The sequence below is a fragment of the Macaca fascicularis genome, chromosome 13 (assembly GCF_037993035.2).
Source record: "Macaca fascicularis isolate 582-1 chromosome 13, T2T-MFA8v1.1".
NCBI lineage: Eukaryota > Metazoa > Chordata > Mammalia > Primates > Cercopithecidae > Macaca > Macaca fascicularis.
Genome location: NC_088387.1, coordinates 77069142 through 77094179, shown reverse-complemented (window position 1 = coordinate 77094179; position 25038 = coordinate 77069142). Strand labels below are relative to the sequence as shown.

Below are 25038 nucleotides of genomic sequence, written 5' to 3'. Positions count from 1 at the left end.
CAGACTCCACAGCAGCCTTTAGTTTGGAAGGCCTGGGCCTTACTGCGTGTCAGCAGCCTGTTGTCTGTCTATCCTGCTACCTATCATGTATCACACTCTCATCTCCTGTGTTTCCATCCAGGTCTGCACGAATACCAATACTCTATGCTTTGTACTTTCTGACCTTGCATATAGGTTCCCTGCAGGAAAGATGCGTGTGTGTTGTGGGTGTGTATATGTGTGCAATTCTGGATGCTGGGCTTTCAACACTCAATCAAGGTCTGCATACAAAAGGTTATGTGTGTGTGATGTTTGGTATAAATGTGTGTATAGTGCATTGGTGTGTGTCCAGTATGTTTTCATGTATATTGCATAACATATGTATTGGTGTATGGCTTAGGCAGTTTCCCTGTCCTTATTTCTGCAAGGAGTGCATATTGGGGGGCTCCAATACACCTACAGGGTACTTGGGCATGTGTCTTGTGGGTTTTGGTTCTAGTGTAGACATATGTGGGTTCCCTTGTTCTAGGCTCTCCCTAGATACGACTGCCAGGCTGCCCACCTCTAACAGGCCTTCCTGTCCCTTTAAGACACAAGGGATCTCAATGGGTATTCATCAGCTAGAGGGCAGAGGGGGATTGGGCTCTTTGGCTATCCCAGTCCATCCTTTATTCTGTTTGATTTACTGGGGATATTATGGTTGATTTGGCCTCTGCTCCTTTAAACATTGGAGTGAGAGAACAGAGGCCCCTTTCTGGCCAGATCTTGCCTTTTACCAGCTGCTGGCCTAGTCTCTTTCTGGGTCCCTCAAAGCCCTGGCCAAAGCGGTCAACACCCTACAGGCCACTCAGACAGAGCTTGAGGGCAAGGCCAGGCTGAAGTTCCACCTGCAGAAAAGCCATCTCAGTCACTGTGCACAGCCCCCACCTCCTGGGAATGTCGCAGGTTGTGCCTCGGCCAGGAGAATGTGTGCATTGGTGTGTGCTCTCTCGTAGGTCTTGTGAGCCTGGGTCAGGCCCAATATGCAGGCCTAAGTGCTAACCATCTGTCCCCTATGTCTGGGCCATGCAGCAGCCAGTAGGCTGGCTTCTCTGCTTCTGGCCTTCCAGTGAGTCCTCACCCACTACCCTGCACGCAGCACACTTCTGCCTGGCATCCCAGCGGAGTGCTCTGGCTCGGAGCCTCCCTGCGTGCTTAAGCCTCCTGTGTACCTGAGTCACCTACCCTAAGTTTCGAGAGGCTTGAGGAATAATAGCTAACTTGGCTGTTTTCTCAAAGAAAAATAATGACAATCCAGGATTTGCATTGGAAACCTGAACAGGCAGAATGGGGTGTGAAACTGGGCAAATCTGTATCAAGATCCTTGACCCCTAGAAGTGCCTGCCTGAGGGAAGAGGCCCGTCTACCCCTTCTGGCTTGCTCACTGTCCCCCCACCCAGCTCTCTTCCGTCCCTGCCCCCAGCCCTGGCCCTGAGCCCCCACCTGGCCTCTCTTCTTGCCCTCCTCGAATCCTGCGGAATTGACTGCCCAGTGCCAGTGCAGTTGATTATCCCCGGCGAGACACACAACTGATTAAAATGAAATGACCCGGAAGCTGCCACGGCGCGGGGCGGAGATGCCGATCAATAGTGGGGCTGGAGGCACATGAGTCTGGCCAGTCCCGGCTGGGAATGGGGTTGAAGACGGAGGGCCAGCCTGGGGGGTGCCTGAGACTTTGGGCGTGGAGATGGTTCAGTGAGGCAGTGGGAAGGCCCGTGCCTGGGCTTGGCGAGGGGGCTGTGATGGTGGAGTGGCCCTCAGGTTCTTCTGCAAGGAGAATGGGACAGCCTGGTACATTCTCGACCCAGCGCATCACCCGGGCCCCCGGAGCTCGAAGCCCAGTCCCAGGCCTGTGGCGCACTGGATGCACTCGGCCTCTTGGAGCAGTCTCTTCTCCCTCTCTTCTTCCTCTGCCTCTGTGGCCCTGTCAGTCCCGCCTAAGCCTTTGTGTGGCCGTCACCTGGAGCACCGGCTGTGCCTTGGGCTTTCCCGGGCCCTTCCCTTGTCCTCTCCGTCCCCCCAGCGCTGGGGCTGAGATGCCCGGCCCGCCGGGACGCTCGACCTCCCGGTAGGCGCGCTGAGGCGCCCACGGCTTCCCACAGCTCCGGCCCTTTCCGGCCCCAGCTGAGCCGAAGCTCCCTGGCCCCAGTGTGCGGGCCCCGGTGGCCGTCTGGCCCGAGGGAGGGCGGGGGCAGGCGAGAGGGAGCCATGGAGGAGGGGAGCAGTACTAGTCCGGCTCCGATTTCTCCGGTCAGCTGAGCACAACTTTCCATTCGAGTGTATTCATGCAGCGGCTGATTGAGCTCCACTGTGCCGGGCGGGGCTCGGCGGGAGGGGGCAGGCACAGCCAGGCTGACAGAGGCTACACACACACACACAGACACACACACAAACGTATGTGCAATTCATCTCATCTACATAAACATGCCTTCCATGTTATATCACACCTCACCCCCCAGCGGTGCCATCATAAACACAGCCGAGCCCCTTCCTTCAGGCACCTACCTGCCCTCAGAGCAGTTTCCCAGCACCCACAGACCTGCTTCCCTACACAACATAAGGCCTGCCTTTCTGATTTCCCCCTTTTGGATTCTACACCGGTCCTCAGATACAAACACAAGAATCCTTCATCTGCCTCTCCTGCAGGCACACACTCCAGGATGCACGCACTCCAGATCTGCAAGACGCACGCACAAAATGCCCAGGCTCACAATCACACCCTCCTACAGAGCTACCCAGATTCACACAATAGAAATACACATCTGCATAAAATGGCATTAGCACCAATAGACATTTAGTGCACAGCCTGTTGTACATACACAGTGTGCTGGGGCTCACCAAAAGTTTACACACAAGAAACGGAGCAAATGAACAATAAATCCAGTCAGAGAACACAGCCACTACACAGTCACCACCACAAACACACAGAGGACAGACAGAGGAAAGCTTCGGGCACACACACATACCTGTGAGCCAACCCAAAGACATGAGATATGTCACCCAGAGGCATGCCAACCTCCAAACCACAGAGTTTGACTCTAGGGACTCAGAGACCACCCATTCATTACACGTGCGTGCACGCATACACACACACACACACACACACACACACACACACACACAAAGGCTAGGGCCCCAAAGATGGGTAGGGAACTAGATAAGCATCTTGACAGAAGCATGCCTGCTGTTGGGAGTGAGCAGGTAAACAGAGGCCTCTGTGTTACAATCCACCCCTAAATGCCCATGATATGCTGTTTTGCAGAGCAAGAAGGGAGAGTGAGGAAGAGGGAGATAAATTATCGAGTGGGGATAAAGGCAAAAAGGAAAAGCAGAGAGAAAGGAGAGGGGAGTTGAAACAAAAAGTGAGGAGAGGAGAGAACAGGCAAGGGGCGGGAGCCGGAAGGGTCTGAGGGAAGATGGGGAACAGCTTCCCAGGCTTCGGTGAGGGAGGGTCAAGGCTGGTTGAGGAGAGGGTGCCACTGCAGCAGGAGAGTAATTCCTTCTCCAAGAAAGTGCCCAGGGGAGCACATTGACTTGTGGCTGGCTGGACTTGGGAAGTTAGCCGAATACTGGGGGTGCACAGCAGCTTGGGGCTCAAGAGCACCCATTCCCCTTGTGGGCTGGGGAGGTCATGCAGCTTCCTCTGCACAGAAGAGGCCCACTCAAGAAAGCACTCACCTTCCCATGCCTCCCTTCCCTGGACTCAGCGGCAGCTTCTCCCCTCACACTACACACTCTTAGAGATGCCCCCAATACAATTCCATTCATAAGACACACATAGTCACCGCTCTGCGCGCGCGCACACACACCTCTGCCTTCTACAGTGGGCACAGGCAACCACCCCCTTCTGCACAGGGATGCAGTAAGGGACAGAAGCACATCTCCACTCCTAGCAACAACTCCCCACTTTTTACAAATGAACCCACGACTCTAACTGGTTTCTACACACACTCTTTTTGGAAAAGAAAACGACTTTAACCTGCAGGAGTCTAACCCGTCAAGACGTCGAGGACTTTACAGAATGTGCTGGCAAGAAAGGAGGGCACAAGCAAGTCACACACACACGCATGTGCCAGGCTCTGCCTACACTCCAACCCCGCCAGGCTGCTCACGGCGGGCTCAGTCAGGGTGGAGCCCCTCTCTGCCTGAGGATGGAAATGGCTGTATGGCTGAAGGAGCTACAGACCAGTCAAGCACTGGCTGTTCTCTCTCTCTCTCTCTCTCATCTCTCTCTCTCTCTCTGTCTCTTTTTTGAAAAGATGAGGCTTGGCAAGAGGGGCGAGTTCCCTGGGGACTTCTCGGATCCCTGAAGGTGAATGCAGGAAGAGTGTGCGGGGCCCAGGAACCGAAACAGGAGGTCCGAGGGACCGACGCAGGGTTCAGATGCGAGAGGGAGCGCGGCGGGGCGTGGGGACGCGGTCCCCGGGGCAGGGGTCCAGGATCTGTGGACGCGGCCCGGTGGGGCGCGCGCCCCTTGGTCCCCGCTCCGCCCTCCGGCCTTCGCGGCGCTCTCTCCCTGGGCCTTTGTCCCCACCTCTCGGGCTCGGACTCCGTCTTTCTTCTTTCAAGCCGCTGGGAGGCGCTGTGGCCGAAGCTCCGGCCTCTCCCAGCCTGATGCCCTGGTCCTCCGGCCGCGCTGTCTTTCTCCGAACCCGGTCCCCCGGGGCTGGGCTGCCTCAGGCAATGGCCCGGCCTGTGGCTGGGGGCGGCCTGGAGCCCTTACAGGCCCGCACTGGCTTTAGTTTGTTGGATTTTGCGATACTTACCATCATAATTAATTTGCGACCTTTCAACAGAATTTCTTAGCAAGGCCCCTTAACGACTGGACGCGCTGCTAATTCCCGGCGTGTGCGCCTCTCCCTCTGCAGCCCCGGACAGGTGCAGCCGCCTGCCCCTACCTCGCCCAGGACACACTGGCGCCGCCCCGCCAACCTGGACTGGGAGGAAGGACAGAGGACCGACGGACACGTGTACATGTGCGGGCGCACGGAACTCAGCCCCGGCCACCGCTGCCTTTCCCCTGTGTGTCTGAGCTGAAGCGGCTCCGCTTATATCGGGAGGTGAAACGGAAGCTCAGAGAGGGCCATAATTTGGCCACTGTCACACAGCCAACCTTCACCTCCACCCGGCTACACCTGCACACTCGATGACCCTCTCTGTCTTCCTCGCCGTGCGCTCCCGATAGCCGGGGAAATACTTTTCTGAGATGCCCCTCTGGGCGCGCAAGATGAGGCAAAAGCGGGAGAAGGGAGTGGGATAGGGTGGGGAGCGGGCGGCCCTAGACTCTGCCCTTCTGGGCGCGCCATCGCTCCCACCACCAGCACTAGGACTTTGCAGGAACGCGCCTCCTTCGCGCTGCCTAGGAGGACCAGACCCAAGAGAAGCGCTCAGCAAGCAGCTACATGCAGGTGCCCCTACCAAGCCCGGAGAAAGAGCGGGCATTTCAGGGGCCTCCCCTCCCACAGCGGACAGGCCTCCGCTTAAACCACCAGTGCTTCCCAGTGGGCTGGGAATCGAGGATGTGAAGTGTGTGGATACATGTGAACGTTGTTGAGTGTGCAGTGAGATTGTTGTGCAGATTCTCATGCACTGCAAGAGAAATGTTTACCTTGTACGGATGACGCGTCTACCTACAGATGAGCCTGGGGGCTTGTCCAGTGCTTGTGGGCGTGATGCAGAAATATCAACTAAGTTCTGGAAGAATGGAGAGGAGAGGGACAAGCACAATTTAGCCCTGTCCTCAAGTTTCTCATGAGCCAGTGGGAGGGACAGTTGAGGTCACCACTTAAAAACAAACCAACCCCGTGGAGTTGCACACAGTGTTTCCCGGTGGCGTGGCAACTTCGCAATTAATTACTACAACTTTGGCGGTGGGGATAGAGAGGGCTCCTCTGAGCAGATGGCACTGACCCAGAAGGATGAATGGGATTGAGTGGAGGAGATTCTAGGCAGGAATGGCAGGCGGGAAGGCATGGAGGAGGTGTCAGGTCCAGTGGGGAGCAGTGCAGTGTGGCTCCACCGCCCCCAGAGTACCGTAGTATGCGGCCTATGAGTTTTTGAGAGGTTGCTAATTGATTCTGAGGGAAGAGGGAGTAGGGATTAATTACAAGATCAGGCAAGTTGTGTGGCCTTGATCCCAAGGGTACTGGGGAGTCAAACAAAACTGTATGAAAGTGGTTGGGTGCGGTGGCTCACGCCTGTAATCCGGGGACTTTGGGAGGCCGAGGCGGGAGGATGACGGGGTCAGGAGATCGAGCCCATCCTGGCCAACGTGGTGAAACCCTGTCTCTACTAAAAATACAAAAATTAGCTGGGGCTGGTGGCGCATGCCTGTAATCTCAGCTATTTGGGAGGTTGAGGCACGAGAAGCACTTGAACCCAGGAGGCAGGGGTTGCAGTGAGCTGAGATTGCTCCACTGCACTCCAGCCTGGAGACAGAGGGAGACTCCGTCTCAAAACAGACAGACAAACAAACAAACAAACAAAAAACTGTATGAAAGCTTGAATGGGAATATCCAGCGTCCTGCTGAAGGACTTTAGCTGGGGGCAGTGAGGCTGTAGACAGGAAAGCCCTTAGGAAACTATTCCAATAGGCAGGACTGAGCTAAGGCACCAGAACGTGTTAAAGGCATTTCCAAGGAGAAATGGTGAGGACTTGATGACTAGTTGCAGACCTACAGGCTGCCCTCCGATGACCTGATTTCAGTATTTGTCCCCTTTTCATGGATCTGTGACTTGGCCCTAGATTCCATTCTCTGACCTCAATTCCTCCAGAAGCATCGTGACCTCCAGCTTCACGTGCGCTCACAATTCACATGCTCACACGTGCTCCTTAGAGGGGTCTGTCGGTGGACGCCGCGAACCAATAAAACCCATGCACTTTGTTCCAAAACCCATTCCCTACCAGAATGGGAGTCCTGTAGGGCCAGGTCTCCTCCCATACCCACCCATTTCGGCCTTTGTTCTACTGCACAATAACAGCTGGCACTGGGGTGCGGGAGGACGGTGAAAGCTTGAGTCCCAGGCCGCAAGTCCTCCAGGAGTAACGGGGGTGACCCGAGGAGAGCAGCGTACTGGGTGAGTGGGAGCGTGGCCCTTGAGAAGGGTACCGAGGGTCAGAGGTGGTGCAAGGGACCCAGGACGCACGCGCCTCCGAAACCCTGAGTATTCGTCTGAGCGCCGCTGCAGGCTCTGCGAAACTTCAACGCGCGCAGCCTCCTGCACATCGTTTTCGCGCGACCTCTTTGCCTCGGGCTCCAGGGGTGAAGCCAACCCAGAGCGGGAATGTTCCATTTGCACTATTGGGACATTCAGGGAGGCTTTTACGGGCTGCCGCGGCGCTTCCACGCAGAGGAGGCGACGGCTCCCAGGCAGCTTGGCGATCTTGTTATTGGACATGCGAGGGTTTAGAGACCCAGGGAAATGGAATGAGTCAAAGTCAAACTCAAGTTGCTCGGCCCCTAGTCCTGCGATCCTTCCATTTCACATTGCACCCCTGGGCCGCCTTTCACATCCGCTCGTCGCGAGCTTGGGGTGTAGGTGCGACCACCAGTGCGTGTCTGCGTGCGTGGCCTCTGGGTGATTCCACGCCCGCAACTGTCTCCGAGTGTGTGGGAGCGTGTGTGGCAGGTACTCGGGAGCAGGACAGGGAAGGAAGCCTCAGCTTCCAGACCCGTTCTCGGGTGCTGGCGGGAGCGGTGGGTAGGAGCAGAAGGAGGTATGTGGGGAAGGATTGAGACAGACAAGGGCTCTGCGCCAGCAAAAGAGTCCAGGACGCGACCCCGCATGCCGGGCCAGCGGGAAGGCAGGAGAATGGATCACTTTCCCCGGGGATGGGAGAGCAGAGGAAGGCTGCAGGTCGGGTAGCTAGATTCCATGATGCCCTCAAGAAGTTGCCAGACGCCGGTTGGGGAGCTTTCAAGAGCCAGAGACCCAGGGAAGTCCCCTCTTCGGCCTCCGAGGACCCCGAAGTCTGGCCGCAGCGCTCAGCCTTGGACCCAGCGGTTCCGCGGCCGGACGCCCCTCGGCGCTGGCTGTGCGCACCCAGGCGCAAAGCACTGCAGGTTGGAGGCGGAAGGCAGCGCGCTCTGGGCTCATTGGCGGGTTTTTGCTGCCACCTCGCGGCGGTGGTGCGTAGCATGCCAACCCTCCGCGCCGCGGGCGTTTGCCATGTACGCGGGTGGTTTGGGGGGCCTTGCCCTGCCGCGCTGTCCTTTTCTGCTCGGGTTTTCACAACACTTCTTCCACCAGGACAGCCTCCTTCTCCTCTTGAGGTCTGCGATGGACTGCGCCCTGTCTTATGCCAAAGTCCACCATTTTGCGTGGGTAGGACCCTCCATCCTGGCCTGTGGGATTTAGGGTCACCTTTCTAGCTCCTTTCTCTTGCTTTACTACTTGATCCCATAGCTGTCCACCTGGACTTGCAACAGGTCTCATGCTAATATTTCCCTTCTGCACTATTAACTTCCTGTCTTGCAGATAGATGCCTCCAGATCTCCTACAGAGGGCGTATGGGGCTGTCTTCCACCGTGATAGGCTGTCCGTGGGAAGCCATGCCACGCTAGCGCCCTCTCCTCTCCACAACCGTCTACTGAAGGCCTTCCATGTGCCTGACGCTGCCACACCTTGGAGACAGCCAATGGCAGCCTAGACCCTGCCCCTGCGATTATAGTTTAGTGCAAGCAGAGAAACACAATACCCACATTATCATTGAAGCTGCCATATGGAAGTATGGACAAAGTGGGAGCCCGAGGAGGGCCTTTGAAACAGATCTTGATGGATAAGTATGAGTTTTCCAGGCTAGTGAGGAGGGAAGGACAGTCAAGGGACTGGGAAGTGTGTGTCCAAAGACACTTGGGTACAAAAGAGCATGGGGTGCTGAGAGAGACAGCTGTTTCCTGGGGTGCTCCACAGTCTGATGGTGAAGACATTGCGTTGCTCTGGACAGCATAGCCAGCCAGCTTGGGCGAATGTATTGATAAGAGTATCAAGTGGCAGCCGTGAGAGGAATATTTGGAATTGCTTCTTTTCCCATTTAAATAAACAAGGAAACCAAGACTCTGGCTAAGTCTCTGTCCTTAAGTACACAGCTAGTTAGGGGGCCGATCGCTCTATAGAGTCCACCATGGTGCCTAAGGGAGGCTGGGTTCCAATGCCGGGCGGTCTGGAAAGAGGAAGGTGGTGGTGGTGGGGAGGGGGCAAGAGGAGCCATCACAGGCTATTTTCCTTTTCTCAGCTACAGTTTTGCTTGCCTGCTTCTCTCTTAGGCAGCATAAATACTAACCCTTACTCTCTTCTCTACAGATGCAATCATTCTAAAAGCTTTGGGGTTTTTTGTTTGTTTGGTATATTTGCTGCCAAAACTATTTGGCAGCAAACCTGACCTAAACAGTATGAAGCTATTTATAGTCTTTATTTATCCTGCTTGGCATAGATATCAGATGTTTCACTGCAGAAATGCTGATGTGTTGGATTACAGGTACTGCTCTGGACCCTCTTGGGTGGTATCATGTAATACAGGATATACGGACCATTATATCTACCTTTCTAAAATCTCCAAAACTATGAATTTCCCAAAGTTTTTGGAAAGGGATTGTGGTCCTTTGGGATTGAGCCTGGATTGTCTTTTGATAAAGAGGTTCGTGGTGGGAGAGGAAGTCAGGAGAGAGTGGGAATTTAAACAATGTAATGAGATAAACCATGATCGGTAGTTTGCAGAAAGAGTAGGTCAAGTTGGCTGTGGGACAGGGTCATAGGGCCAGCCCAGCAAAGCTGCTGGCATCCTGGAGGGCCTCAGGCCCTAGGGTCTTAAATTTCTTTTTTTCTTTTGAGACAGGGCCTCACTGTGTCACCCAGGCTGTAGTGCAGTTGTATAATCACAGCTCACTGTAGCCTCACCCTCCAGGGCTCAAGCAGTCCTCCCACCTCAACCTCCTGAGTAGCTGAGACAAAAGGTGCACACCACCACGCCCAGCTGATTTTTGTATTATTTTAGAGACGGGGATTCACTATGTTGCTCAAGCTGGTCTCAAACTCCTGGGCTCAAGCAGTCCTACCTTGGCCTCCCAAAGTGCTGGGATTACAGACATGAACCACCGTGCCCAGCCCTTAGATTTCTACACAAGCTGGAGAAGGTAGATAAGATCCTGGCTCCAGGCATTTTTTCATGGCCATTCTCTCCGAGAGTCAGACTCTCCCCTTGATGCCAGAATTCTCCCTTTCTCCAAACCCAGGGAACATCTAACTCCACCCCTCCAGGTCAGTCAGGTAGGGGCAGCCAGATGCTCCCTCTATCCCCTGGAAGCCCTGGGGGAAAATCCATCTCTATCAGAAAGCCACAGGTAAGTGCCTAAAATGTGAAAACTTTACATGAGAGAGGCAGCTGCGAAGGAGGAAGAAAGTGAACATTTATGATTGAATGCTTCCTAGGCATCCAGCAGTGCCCTAGGTTCTTACACCAGCTTTTTTTTTTTTTTTTTTTTCCATCCTTGCAGCATCTTGGGAGATCAGTATTTCCATCCTCATTTTTATAGTTGAGGGAATTGAGGGCCTGTGAGGTTGTAGGATCCTTGCTAGTCCTCCTGCTTCCCCTGAAGTCCCCCTGCAGTAGGGTAAGGAGTTCTAGTCCAAACTTTCCTCTTCTCCACCTTCCAGGACAGTGGAGAACTGGAGCCCTGGTAGTGTGTGTTGGAGGGGAGAATGTGGGTCCCTTGGAAGGGGGTGGCTGGGGGCCCTGAGCTCTGTGGGATAATCTAGACTAACCCTGTGGTGCTCCTTTCCCAAAGTTCCATCACAGACGAACAGAATGGTGACATATTCCCTTGTCCCTCCAGGGAAGGCTGCTCCCTTCCCAGTGGGGCTCACCTCCATCTGCAGCTGTTCAGCTCTTCCTTCTGTGTCAACACTCCCCCCTTGTCTCTTTGTGAGAACTTTGGCTGTATTGTTGTTGTTGTTTTTGAGATGGAGTCTCCTTCCATCGCCCAGGCTGGAGTGCAGTGGCTCCATCTCAGCTCACTGCAACCTCCGCCTCCTGGGTTCAAGCGATTCTCCTGCCTCAGCCTCCTGAATAGCTGGGACTACAGGTGCACGTCACCACGCCCAGCTTATTTTTGTATTTTTAGTAGAAACAGGGTTTCACCATGTTGGCCAGGCTGGTCTTGAACTCGTGACCTCAAGTGATCTACCTGCCTTGGCCTCCTAAAATGCTGGGATTACAGGCATGAGCCACCGCACCCGGTCGGCTGTATTGTTTTCTATGTTTATTTAAAGTATTGTAACACTAAAAACCTGCAGTGATGAGAGTTTGGAACTGCACGCCTCAGGAACATCTGGGCTCCTGAGTCACTGGAGAACAGCTTAGAGACAGGGTGGGGACAGTAAGCTGAGCTGGGAAGAGTGACTCAGAGATACCAGCATCATCATGACCTGTCCAGAAGTAGAGGAAACAGGGACCCTGCAGATGGGCCAGAGGGAGCTGGGAGTTTTCAGGTAGCAGGAGGAAGGATGCACCTCAGGTGGTGGGGGAAGTTACAGTGCAGAAAATGATGCCCTCATGGAGCTATCCTGGCCACCAGAGAGCCCCACACCACATTCTGCCTGGCTTTACTGTGATTGCGGTGCACGGGTTATTTCTCCTGTTAGACTGGGGATGGGACTGTGTTAAATGCACCTTTGTATTGCCCACAGCACCTAACACAAAGCCAGACTCTGTTGAATGGATGGGTGAGTGAATGAATAAGCACCATAGGCTTAAAAACCAGGCAGTGCTGGGCGCAGTGGCTCATGTCTGTAATCCCAGCACTTTGGGAGGCCGAGGTGGGCGGATCACGAGGTCAGGAGATGCAGACCATCCTGGCTAATACGGTGAAACCCTGTCTCTCCTAAAAATACAAAAAAGTTAGCCGGATGTGGTGGCATGTGCCTGTAGTCCCAGCTACTTGGGAAGTTGAGGCAGGAGAATCACTTGAATCCAGGAGGCGGAGGTTGCAGTGAGCTGAGATCATGCCACTGCACGCCAGCCTAGGTGACAGAGTGAGACTCCATCTCAAAAAGAAAAGAAAAGAAAACAAACAAACAAAACAACAACAACAACAAAAAAAAAACAAAAACAGGCATTACCAGCCTTCCACAGAATATGCCTACAGAAATCTACAGATGACCCTGATGGGGCATGCAGAACCCAGAGCCATGGAAATCACCTAAAAGGAGGGGATGGGAGAGAACCTGAGCAGACTGTCTGTTGCCTGGAGCAACAGGAGGACTCTCTGGGGTCAGCTGAAAGGGAAGCAGTCAGGGAACTTACAAGGGGGGAGTACCACTCGGGCAAGGGCAGGAGAATAACAGGCAGTGCCCTGGAGGAACACTGCATGCTGCAGAGGAAGGAGGGCGGCCTTGGTGATGATGTCACCATGAAGCACTTGGAATTGAGACAGAACATTCTCACTTGGGGTCAATTTGTACCCTAGTACTGAAAGTTATTCCCTGGTGCTATCTGTACTCATCATATTTTGACAAACTTTAGAGTAACCCTTCCATCTCTCCCTGCTTCTTTTTGATTTTAAACATCAAGCATTTGAACACGAGTCTTCTTGTCTATTTATCTCAGTGTAAAGAGGAACAACTGGGCCGGGTGTGGTGGCTCATGCCCTCTCTTGGTACTTGATGTAGTCAGTTGCCTGACTGCAAACACAGGCCTACCCTGAGTAGAAAGAAAAGAGAGTTGTGACAGTTGCCTAGAAGATTTCTCTGTGGAAGCAGCAGGTGTTTTTCTGAGTGGAAACTTTGTGGAGGGAACTAGCATTTAATTAAAAAACAGGCCGGGCATGATGGCTCATGCATGTAATCCCAGCACTTTGGGAGGCTGAGGTGGGTGGATCACTTGAGGTCAGGAATTTGAGACCAGCCTGGCCAGCACGGTGAAACCCCATCTCCAATAAAAATACAAAACATTAGCCATGTGTAGTGGCCAGCACCTGTAATCCCAGCTACTTAGGAGGCTGAGGCAGGAGAATTGCTTGAACCTCGGAGGCAGAGGTTGCAGTGAGCCAAGATCGGGCCACTACACTATAGCTTGGGCAACAGAGTGAGACTCCATCTAAAAAAAAAAAAAAAAAAAAAGGAATAACTGATGTGATCAAGTTGACCTTCCCATGTTCTCCACATAGACACATGCTCAACAACTGCCTCTAGAGAGGAAGCAGGCCTGGTGGTGGCAGCTGTGGAGTGGGGTGATGGTGGCTGGGATGGGGGTGGAGCTAGGGAGTGGGAAGCCAGGGGTCTGTCTCCTGCCCATGGGCTCCTCCTATCTGGCCACATGGTAGATGAGCCCCTTCTCCTTGCCTTCGTTTCATTTCAGGATTCCTGGCCATTCTCTCTGGTTGCCAGTCCCACACCAAGCCTCCCAGACATTGATTCTCTGCTGCTCTGTGGCACAGAAGACCACAGTGATGGGCTCTGCAGACTTCACCTTGGAGTCCCCCTTTCATCCCTGCCCATTAGTCTCCTCCTTGGTTGTTTGGTTGCATTTTTTCTAATGCCAAGGGGTAGGGGCAATGTATGGTATCTTCGCTTTTTTACATCTAGCACGACTCTGGCTTCCCCTCCTTCCCCCTTCCTGCTGCCTTGTCTTTTTATCCATCTCCTTCTTGCTCACAGGATGGACACTGCCTTGTCCCTAGCAGCTCCAGCAGCCCCCTTCTCCAAATGCCCCCTTTCTCTGGGTGGCCCCTTCCATCTGTCCTGGCCTTTGGATGTTGGTTCCCATAATGCAGATGAGAAGGTGGAGGCAGAGAGAGGGAAAGAAGCCGGCCAAGGCCGAACACTGAAGCACCCTCAGGGCCAAGGCAGGTATTCTCCTGCGGGAGCGAAGGGCCCCTGGGAGACCCGGGATGTCCGTGAAAAAGGTCTCCATCCCTGGGGCCCTGCTAAAGCTTCCCCGCGGAGGCCACATCTCTCCCGCACGTCTGGGGCAGTGTTTCCCAAACTTATCTGAACATGAGGGGCACCTGAGGCTCTCGTCAAACGGTCACGGTTCTGAGTCCTTATTGCGTTGGAATCCCCAGGTGCTGGAGGTGATTCTTATAACAGGAAGGATGGGAAAATACTGCCTGAGGGCCTTGTTCTTCAGTGCAAGGGTGAGGGAGGGGTCCTGGAAGCGCTGGTATCTCTTGGGGACTCTTTAGAAATGCATTTTAGAGTTTGAGACCAGCCTGGCCAACATGGTGAAACCTCGTCTCTACTAAAAATACAAAAATTAACAGGCGTGGTGGTGCTGGCCTCTAGTCCCAGCTACTTGGGAGGCTGAGGCAGGAGATTTGCTTGAATTTGGGAAGCAGAGGCTGCAGTGAGCCAAGATTGCACCACTGCACTCCAGCCTGTGATGACTCCATCTCAGAAAAAGAAAAAGAAAAATGCATTTTAACAAGATCCCAGGTGATTTGTAGGAACAGGGGCATCTCTGGGTTGGAAATTCTTCAAGGTAACACTGTGCATTGGGGGGAAACGCAGGCCTTGTAACCTTGGTCCTGTTATTCCAGCAATCTGAGCTCTGGTCTTGCTCCTCTCTGAATTCGTGGTAATAACAGTTGGCACTGGTTGTGATAACCAGATTGGTTGTGGGGCTGGAAACATTTCACCAAGTTTAGAAATGTGGACTGCCCCTGGTGTCTGGCCCTTGTCCTTGGCTACTACTCCTTTCACTCTGGCCACCCCAGGACTCCCTATCCCGTCTGTCTTCTCACAGGTGCTGACCTCCCCGCCAGCCCCAGCCGCAGTGCTTAGGCTGGCTGCCTGAAGGTAGGGCTCTTCAACTCTTGCAGATAAACTCTTGAGAAGATGGCCAGCCTCTGGGGGGGTCTCCGCCTTGGCCACAACCACAGCCCCTCCTTCCCACCCCCACCTCTGGTCATGGAAACCAGATGCCCCAATCACTCAATGGACAGATGCTGAAGAAGAACTTGGAGAATAATCACAGACAGAGCCCCCTTCCCAGAGGGCAGACCCATTGCCAAGGCCTCAGCCCAGAGGGACTGTGCTGGTTCCAGAAACAGCCCACGTAGAAATGGTTTGGGTGATGGGCTGGCCTTGTTAGGGTGGCTGGACAGGGGCCAGCTGCTAAAACATCATGGGGATGAGGAAAGATGCCTGGAACTAATGTGTATAGATAGAAGTATCATTGTGCCACTGGGCCAGGCATTCCCCACCCAGCTTGCCTGACTTGCGGATGAAGGACAAGATGAGGCTGCTGCCAGCTTCCCCAGACGCCCAGACCCCATAGCACTTCCTGGCCCCAGACAGTTCCTCCTCTATGCAGATTTGTCCAATCAGAGAGGCCCCAGGCGGGCCTCTGGAGGCCCATGGTCTGCCCCAGCCTCTCTGTATTTACATCCTAGACCTTCCTGGCCTGACTCTTTCCATTTTATACTGCACCTTGTTTGCTTCCATAAATATCCTCCTGTGTGTCAGATCACATGTCCCCCCTTTTTTTTGGTCTCAGAAAATAGGATTGTTATATTTACGTTACTTCATTGAGTTTTATTTTGTGGAAGGCAGAGGTAAGAGCATAAGTAATGAGTTCGTTGGGCCTTGCTTTCCAACCCATTGTAGATTTCTTATTTTTTCTTTTTTTTTTTTTTTTGAGACGGAGTCTCGCTTTGTCGCCCAGGCTGGAGTGCAGTGGCACCATCTCAGCTCACTGCAAGCTCCGCCTCCTGGGTTCATGCCATTCCCCTGCCTCAGCCTCTGAGTAGCTGGGACTACAGGCACGCATCACCACGCCCGGCTAATTTTTTGTATTTTTAGTAGAGACGGGGTTTCACCATGTTAGCCAGGATAGTCTCGATCTCCTGACCTCATGATCCACCCGCCTCGGTCTCCCAAAGTGCTGGGATTACAGGCGTGAGCCACCGCGCCCGGCCCTATTTTTTCTTTCCTGTTGTAAATATTAATCAATCTATGATCATGTATAATAATAATGCTTATACTTTCACTTAGTGGCTCTGAGTTCTACTGACTTAAGTCCCATACACTCACCAGCCTGGAATTCCTTCCAATGGGGATACCCCACAGCTTTCTGGGGCACAGCCTTGCTTTCTCTCACAGTCTTGCTTTCTCTCTTAACCATGTCACTGTTGAAAAGAGCTGACATCATCTTGTTGATTCAAGTAGGCCTCCTGGAAAACATTATTCTGAACAGTCTCACAAAGATCTATAAAGAGGTTTTTTTGTTGTTGTTGTTGGATTCTCTTTCTGTCACCCGGGCTGGAGTGCAGTGGCATGATCTCAGCTCACTGCAACCTCCACTTCCTGGGTTAAAGTGATCCTCCTGCCTCAGCCTCCCAAGTAGCTGGGGCTACAGGTGCCCGCCACCATGCCCGGCTAATTTTTGTATTTTTAGTAGAGATGGGGTTTCACCATGTTGGCCAGGCTGGTCTTGAACTCCTGGCCTCAAGTAATCCACCCACTTCAGCCTCTCAAAGTGCTGGAATTACAGGCATGAGCCACCACACCCAGCCAAGAGTTTTCAAAAATTGTGAACCAAAAACCCAGCACCTTAAAGTATGTGAGAAATTTAACATTCTACAATTAGACCACCTGATCGCCACACGGGGGATACTGTGATCCTGGGAGAGCCTTGCCTGGGAAGCCTGGATTGTTCTAAACCTTTGAAGTGACATCCCAGGTCCACACTGTAGGTTTCCTCTCAGCTCTGGGTCTGGGGGCCTTCGTCATGGCTGCAACTTGGCTGCAACTTGCAAAGAGGTGTCTTAGGACTGGGATGCCAGTGGCTGAGGCCCTCCTGAGGGTTCTTTTTCCCTTTCTACAGCCACACATTGGATTCTCTTTTCGGGGCTTGGCAAGCTCTTCCCTGGCTACTTCCTCTCTTCCTCCTCTCCCCTTCCTTCTTAAGTCCCTACCCTCTTCATCTTCCTCTTTTCCCTTTTTCTCCATTTTCTCTTCTGTCTTTCTTTTTTTTTTTTGAGATAGAGTCTCACTCTGTCGCCCAGGCTGGAGTGCAGTGACATGATCTTGACTCACTGCAATCTCTGCCTCCTGGGTTTGAGCAATTCTCCTGCTTCAACCTCCCGAGTAGCTGGGATTACAGGCACACACCACCATGCCCAGCTAATTTTTTTTTTTTTTTTTTTTTTTTTTTTTTTTTTTTTTAGTAGAGACAGAGTTTCACCATGTTGGCCAGGCTGGTCTTGAACTCCTGACCTCAGGTGATCCACCCATGGCGGCCTCCTAAAGTCCTGGGATTACAGGCGTGAGCCACCGTGCCCGGCGTTCTTCCCTCTTTTCTTGCCCTTCCCTCATCTGCCTTTCTGGAGGGCCCCACCCAGTGTTCCCTCTCCCTGGGGTCTGAGTTCCGTGTGACAGCCCCCTGCAGGTGGAGGAGCCAGCTCCCTGTGTCCTCGCCTCCCCGGTGCGCCAGCCTCCCTGCCTGGCTCAGCCGCCTGGGCAGATGCAGGCACCCCCTGCATTGTTTCCCGTCCTGAAGACGAGCAGCTGCCGCACTAATTGCCACCAGCAGGGGGGCCGGGCTGTGCTCGCACTCCTCCTGCCGATTAGAGGGCGACCCGGAGGGGGGACAGTTTTCAGGAGCCGAACGAGCCGAGCCAGTGTTGAGCATTATTCCAGGAATTTTAAACACTCGTTAAAGGCTTTGCCATGTCTCACTTCAGTACACATCATGCTCCAGTTACTGCTCGGAACTGCGGGGGCATCAGCCCGGGCAGCACTTATCAATATTTTAGCACGAGAAAGGCAAATGATGTTGAAACATTGAACTATATTTCCATCTGTTCAAACTGAAATGGAACAAGCTTAGCTCAGGAAATGGGATCTCTCCTCCCCAGCTGCCTTGGAAGCAGCAATACTCACCGGCCTGGCCTTGGCCCTTGCCTCAGTTTCCCCTTCACTGCTCTTGATTAGTCCCCAGTGTTCATACCTTACGGGCATGATATTGAATAGGTGTTAGGTTTGCCGGTACAGCAGGAGTGGCGGCACCTCAAAGAACCTGAGAGGGATCCCCACTCTTGTTAAAATGTGCCTTCCTCATCGACTGACAGAGAACAGTGGGGTCAAATGCGATCTGTCTTAGTGCCAGGGGACATCCTCTCTATCTCCTGCACCTGTTTCAGTGCCTCCAGACTGTCCGTCCTGCAAGAAGACCCAGGATGGCTGGCTGGATGTGAAAAGGAAAACACTGACCATACTTAGGTGGACGAACACTATAAATACTGCATACAAATAAAGCATTTATGGTAGACTCCTATTTCCCCTGGAACAAAACAGAATTTATTGGCAGGAAAGAACCTCAAAAATTTTGGCATTCAATTGTCAGAGAAGAACAGAGAAGTTTCCACAGTGTGGAAAGCAGGGTGGCTGATGTGGGTGGAGACGAGTCATCTCATGTGATTTAGAGGACAGCCCATGGGATGTCTCCAGCAGGGCCCCCAAAAGGCCTGTGATTAACAGTATTCAAGGAAGAAGGAACCCTTTTGTCCCCAGCCCTAAAGCAGAATGGGGATTGCTTCTTCCCATTTCCCCTCAGACTGTCTTTTGGCAACCTCTCCCTTTGAGGCTGTGCAGTTTAATTTGGTTCATCTGCAGGGAAATAGGGGTGGGGTGGGGGAAGGGCATGTGGTAAGAGATGAGCCCAGAGCCTGCATTCCCCAAGACTCACCGTGCTAAGAGGGGTCCTGGGAGCTGGTCTCAAATCCTAGAGTGTGGGATATATACTTTTTGTTTCTGGCATCAACTGAAGAATAATTGCAAGACATTCGTCACCCAGGCCCCCATGTGGGCAGCCAGGCTGGTGACAACTTGCTTTTTGGGGAAGAGGTTTCCACTGTGACAACTGTAGCAGCAGCAGAGAGGCTCTTGTCTGTCACAGGAGATCAAGGTCTGCAAAAGCCTAAGAACCCACTGATTTCATCCCTCTCTCTGTTTGCAGACAAGGCCACCTACATCCCAAGCCAGCTGGAGGAGCAGCTTCCAGTCTTCAGAGATGGGCCCATCGTCTTCAGTTGGCCTTGGTAGTCAGGACAGAGGACAGAGGGATATATTGTAACATATATTGTAAAATTGGAGCCACATACACGGGATAAATGACATCACAAATAATCATCTCCGAAAAGAAATCTGACATCCGACGACTCAGAGGCCAGAGCCATTGCTGACGCTCCTGGAGACTAACATTCTTTGCAAGCATTTGTGCCTCAGTGAGGGTGGTGGGGAGCCAGCAAAGTGATGGGCTCTGCAGAAATCTAGGGGGCTGCCTAGATGATTTACAAATGCAGACCCAGTACATCAATAGAAAAATGTGATGTGTTCATTCCTATCAAGGGGGAGTGCTTTTTAAATTCGCCATTTCTGAAAGACTCAGGATTAATGTCAAAAACTGTATGAAAAGACCCAGCCTCTCACCTCTCTTTCTCTTGACCATAGAATGCGGGTCTAGTGGGGTGAGAGCAAAGGGGGCACTTCAGAAGAATTGTGAAGCAAGCACAGACAGGGTCACAGAGAGCCCTGGTATAGCGGAGGTCAACCCCCACCCTGGTGTCCTCATACACATTATCGCACTAAGGAACTAGGCAGAACTCTAAGAAGGCCTGGTGAAAGACAGAAGACACGGAGAATCAGCACATTGGCTATGCTGACATATGTGAGCCCGAGTTGGAAGACGGCATGAATTAAGACTGAAGCCAAGACCCCCTCCCTCAAAAACAGCACTTATAGATGTTAGAGGGCAGAAAGGCAAAGTCAGAGGAAGCCTAAGGTTAAGTGAGTACTTACCCTGCACCGGGCGCTATCCAAGGTACTTGACATGAATTCTTAAAGAGCTTCTGCGATATAAATATTATTATAAAACCCATTTGACTAATGGAAACCTGAGGGTCACAGAGGTTAAATAATGCACTAAATGACATACTTGAGGTCACTGAGATAGAGAGTGGCACATTCAGAATCGGAAACTAAATCTGTAACACCAACACCTCCCAGGCTCATGTTCCTTTTATGCCACATGCCATGTGTAGCCCCAATGTCAAGGGCTAGGGGTGGGGAAAAAGAGCAGACAGAAGGTAGGATGAGACTCCCTAGAGGTCTGAGGGAAGGAACATCCTGGTGTAGGAATGTTGTGCGGGCAAGGTTGCTGAGACATGTCTGTCCACAGCCTGGTGAATCTGGAAGTGTTGAATAAAGAGTTTGTTGTTGTTGTTGTTGTTGTTGTTGTTGTTGTTGTTTTTAACAGGAGTCAGAAACCAGAGGGATCCCTAAGAGGGCCAAGACAGCTGCAGAGCAAGTACAGGTTACCCTGAAACTGAAGGTGTGAAGGTGCAAGTTCAGAGCGCAAACCCAAAGGCCACCACACAGATGGGGGACTAATGGGCCACCAACGTTCCTGGGACTCAGTGTGAGTGTAGGCAGCATGGACAGGGAGTGACAACATACAGTGAAGGTGGGGGCAGGCCATGTCCTGGCTTCATGAGACAGGCTAATGTTGTTTGCATGCCCAGCTATTTACAGTCAGGAGACTGAACAAAGGTTCTTTAAACTGTGACTCTGCAGAGGCTTATACCAGCTATGTACAAGAGCCCTTCTTCTTGTATGCTCTGCCCACTATAGACACTCGTGACTGAAAAGATCCCAGGTAAGAAGGTAATGAGGGAGACTAGGATCCATCTAGCAACCACATGTGCAGAAATGACAAAGAAAACAGGACCTAGAGATTGGAGAGAGGGTGGGTGGGGTTCTTTTGACTTCTCAGAGTACAGAGTCACATGGTTTCCCAGAAAGCAAGTTTCACAGGATGCATGCATATGGACATGAAGGCAAGAAGAGTCTTGATCATAAGGCTGGGCCTCCAGGAACCTGAGGAAAGCTGCCCAGCCATGCCTCATGGAGACTGGAGAGTGAATGTTTAAAAATCAGAAGGTCATTCAAGACTGAGGACATCTCTGGAACCAGGTTTTAAGGCTGTCCTCTTAGCAGGTGGGTTTTGTCCACTCTTCAACTCCACCACTGAAATCATCAGACTTTTTCCTGTAGGCACCAGAGTCGCGGGGCCTATGACAATATTTCAGATCTTGAAAATACGTTATGGGTTCAAATATGAAATGAGAACTATAAAAATCCCATTGATACACATTTTATTAGTATACCCAAAGTTTGTTAATTTAATATTTGTGCTGGATGTGGTGGCTTACACCTGTAATCTCAGTGCTTTGGGAGGCCAAGGTCGGAGGATTGCTTGAAGCCAGGAGTTTCAGACCTGCCTGGGCAACACAGGGAGACCCTGCATCTCTACAAAAAATAAAGATAAAATTAGCTGGGCGCAGTTGTGTTTGCCTGTTGTCCCAGCTACTCGGGAGGTGGAAGTGGGAGGATTGCTTGAGCCCAGGAGTTTCAAGTGCAATGAACCATGATCCCTTCACTGCACTACAGCCTGGGCAACAGAGCAAAATGCTGTCACTAATAAATAAATAAATATTTAATATTTGTAAAATATTTGAAATCAGATTGTAAGTTAGGATCTCATATTTCCCAAATATGCCTAATGATTGAGACATCAAAGCCAATCATAAATGAAATGTGTCAAGATTCTATAGACAGGAAATTGTAAGCGGGAAACTTAATGTGAGTGTGGTAACAGCTTAGTGTGTTTGATATGCAGCCTCTGAAGCTCTTCAAATTGGCCTGGAGGAGATTCAGCAGCTTATGTGAGTCAATTCAGCATTGTTTATTAAGCACCTATGATGTATCAGGCATTGTTCTAGAAACTTGAGTGACATCGATGGACCCAAAAAAGATGTGTCCTCATCTCTAAAGAGAAACATGAAAAGGAAACAAAATCAATAAGTAAAACATGTAGTGTGTTTGAAGGTAACAAGGAATAATAAAAAGTGAGGTCAGATAAGGGGACCAGGAGAGGTGGGGTGGGGGAAAGCGGTGGCAAGAAATGGAGTTGTCAGTTTAGGCCTCTGTTAGAAAGTGAGATGTGAGAAGAACTTGAAGAAGGTGATCCAAGGAAATATCTGGAAGGGATGTGTTCCAAGAAGAGAGAACAGCTACAGTGAAGGCCGAAGATATGCCTGCTGTGCTTGAGGAACAGCAAGGGGGCCAGCGTAACTTGAAGCGTGAGGCACAGAAACCATGTTGGGTCAGGGTGCAGGTCCCGCCAAGCCCTTCAGGTCATCACAGGGAATTGCCTCACACTCAAGGAAACTGGGGACCCTAGGAAGTTCTGAGCAAGTGAAATGTGGGAGCTGCCATTGGCAGAAACTGGGAGAGCTGAGGGTGAGAGTGAGGCATGTTTGGGGTAGGAACAGGAGCAATCAGGATTTCAGGTTGGACATGTTGAGTCTGAGCATCTGTGAAACATCCAGATAGAGAGGTTGAGTGGGCAGTTGGGCCTATGAGTAGGAGTTCGGGAGAGGTGGACAGGTTTGAGTTGTCGGCAGATTTTATAGAGATGATGTTTAAGACCACAGAGTGGGATAATCTCACTAAGGGAGAGTGGAGAAGGAGAAAAGAAAAGGAACAAGGCCGGAGCCCTGGGCACTCCGACTGTTATGGGCCGGGGAGAAGAGAGATGAGGAACAACCAGCAAAACAAGCTGACACGTGACCGGGGACGCAGGAGGAAAACCAAGAGAGTGTTGTCCAAGAAGTCAATGCAGTACAGGAAGGCCAAGGGCTGCCATGATGAACATACAGGAATGCATGTGCAGGGATAACAGGTTTGGACATATGAAGAACTCAGCAAGTGATAACTTTTTTTTTTTTTTTGAGACAGTGTCTTGCTCTGTCCCCAAGCTGGAGTGCAGTGATGCGATCACGACTCACTGCAGTCTTTACCTCCTGGGCTCAAGCAATCCTCCTGCTTCAGCCTCCCAAGTAGCTGGGACCACAGGCATGTGCCAACACACCCAACTAATTTTTAAATTTTTTTGTAGTGATGGGAGTCTCACTATGTTGTCCAGGCTGGTCTCAATCCTCCCACTTTGGCCTCCCAAAGTGCTGGGATTACAGGTGTGAGCCACTGTGCCCAGCCATCATTGTTATTTGAATTACTGTATGAGTAGTGTTATGTGAGCACTGCATGAGCGGAGGAAGGTGGAAGGCCTGGCAGAGAAATGAGCTGTTTGCTAATCAGATTATCATGGCTAAGAATCTACAGTTAACCAGAGTCTGATGGAGGGGCATCCTTGCTTAGCTACTCGCAGATTAAAGCAATTCTGCCCTGAGGAAAAGGTCCCAGGTTTAGGGACAGGACCTTTCTGCTCCTTTCAGCCCCCTGCATTCCCCACGGTGGGGAATCTGCAGGCAGGACACAGTTCTGCTGGTGCTCGGTATTGTTCCCCGGTTTGAGCTGTCAGATGATTCCCTGGACCCCTTTTGACCTCTGCCTTTGACCTGGGGATCAGGTGACGTGTGACTGGAGGCAGGTCTGCGCATCCTCTGAGGTGACACCTCACTTGAGCTCCCCCTTGTCTCTGCCTGTCACCAGGAGAAAACAGCCTCTGTTGGGTTTTCTAAACACTCATCAGCTTGGGCGGTGACCCAGCCACAGACATTCAGACGGGGCGTAGACACCGAGGAGCGGCTGAAGCAAGGGGAGGCAAAGGTTCCAGCAGCGCCTGGGGAGGCGCTCCCAGAAAGTCAGATTCTCCCCTGAGGCCATCTCTGGAGCTTGGCTGCTGTGTGGTTGTCTGCCAGGCTCTGGGGACCCTGCAGTGGTGACTCATGGGCCATTTTTGGGACCCAGACAACTGTAGAGATCATCAGACGGTTTGCTGGCTATCTCACGAGGCTGCGGGCAGTTCGCACATGCCCGTAAGTGCTCAATGTGGGATGCCTATGAAGCCAGGCACGCACGACTTTCTCTCACTGCCACCCGATCCTTAACCCTGTCAGGCAAAAGCTCCAGCAGGGACGGCGCTCTCTCCTCTCAGCTCTTGTTCCTGGATATATTCACTTGCTATAGGATTTTGTGCTTTTACTGAGATGCTCCTTGAAGCAAGGGAGCTTCACAGTTAAGAGTCTGTGTTTTTAACATGCCTTGGAGGTGATTCTCATGTGCAGCCGGTTTGGGACCTTCAAGTGTACCCAGACCTTCCTGCCTGTAGTCTAAATGAGTCCCCAGGTGGGACAGGGAGCGAGGTGGGGTGAAAAAGTGCCAGAAAACCCCTCTGCCCCCAAAGATGCCCTCATCTAACCTGCCAATCCCACCTTCAATCCCACCATGAGGGATCACTCAAGTCTTTGGGGCTGAGTGCTGTCCTCTCCAGAACCTCTTAGAAATGCATGGTGGTTCACCCCTGTAATACCAGCACTTTGGGAGACTGAGGTGGGAGGATCACAAGGTCAAGAGACCAAGACTGGCGGGGTGCGGTGGCTCACGCCTGTAATCCCAGCACTTTGGGAGGCCGAGGCCGGCGGATCACGAGGTCAGGAGATCGAGACCATCCTGGCTAACACGATGAAACCCCGTCTCTACTAAAAATTAAAAAAAAAAAAAAATTAGCCGGGTGTGTTGGCAGGTGCCTGTAGTCCCAGCTACTTGTAGTCCCAGCTACTCAGGAGGCTGAGGCAGGAGAATGGCATGAACCCGGGAGGCAGAGCTTGCAGTGAGCCGAGATCGCACCACTGCACTCCAGCCTGGGCGACAGAGTCAGACTCTGTCTCAAAAAAAAAAAAAAAAAAAGAGAGATCAAGACCATCCTGGCCAACATGGTGAAACCCCATCTCTACTAAAAACACAAAAATTAGCTGGGTGTGGTGGTACGCACCTGTAGTCCCAGCTGCTTGGGAGGCTGAGGCAGGAGAATCACTTGAACCCGGGAGGCGGAGGTTGCAGTGAGCCGAGATTGTGCCACCGCACTGCACTCCAGCCTGACAAGCGAGCTAGACTGTGTCTCAAAAAAATAAAAAATAAAAAATAAATGAAGCTGTCTCTGTAGAGTCCATTCTTCTGCCCCAAGGATAGAGGCTGCAAAAACTGCCCAGGTCACCTGGG

The 25038-nt window shown here is 52.1% G+C and overlaps 1 protein-coding gene across 1 annotated transcript in view; it reads left to right on the top strand.

The window, feature by feature from the left end:
- Nucleotides 1–20237, top strand: part of SIX3 (SIX homeobox 3) — a 39202-nt gene extending 18965 nt beyond the window's left edge. Inside the window, exon 4 of the mRNA XM_065527115.2 lies at nucleotides 18974–20237. Within this exon, the coding sequence (XP_065383187.1) occupies nucleotides 18974–19090 (117 nt within the window). The 3' untranslated portion in view covers nucleotides 19091–20237. The remainder of the gene's footprint in view (nucleotides 1–18973) is intronic.
- The last annotated feature ends 4801 nt before the right edge of the window (nucleotides 20238–25038 follow it).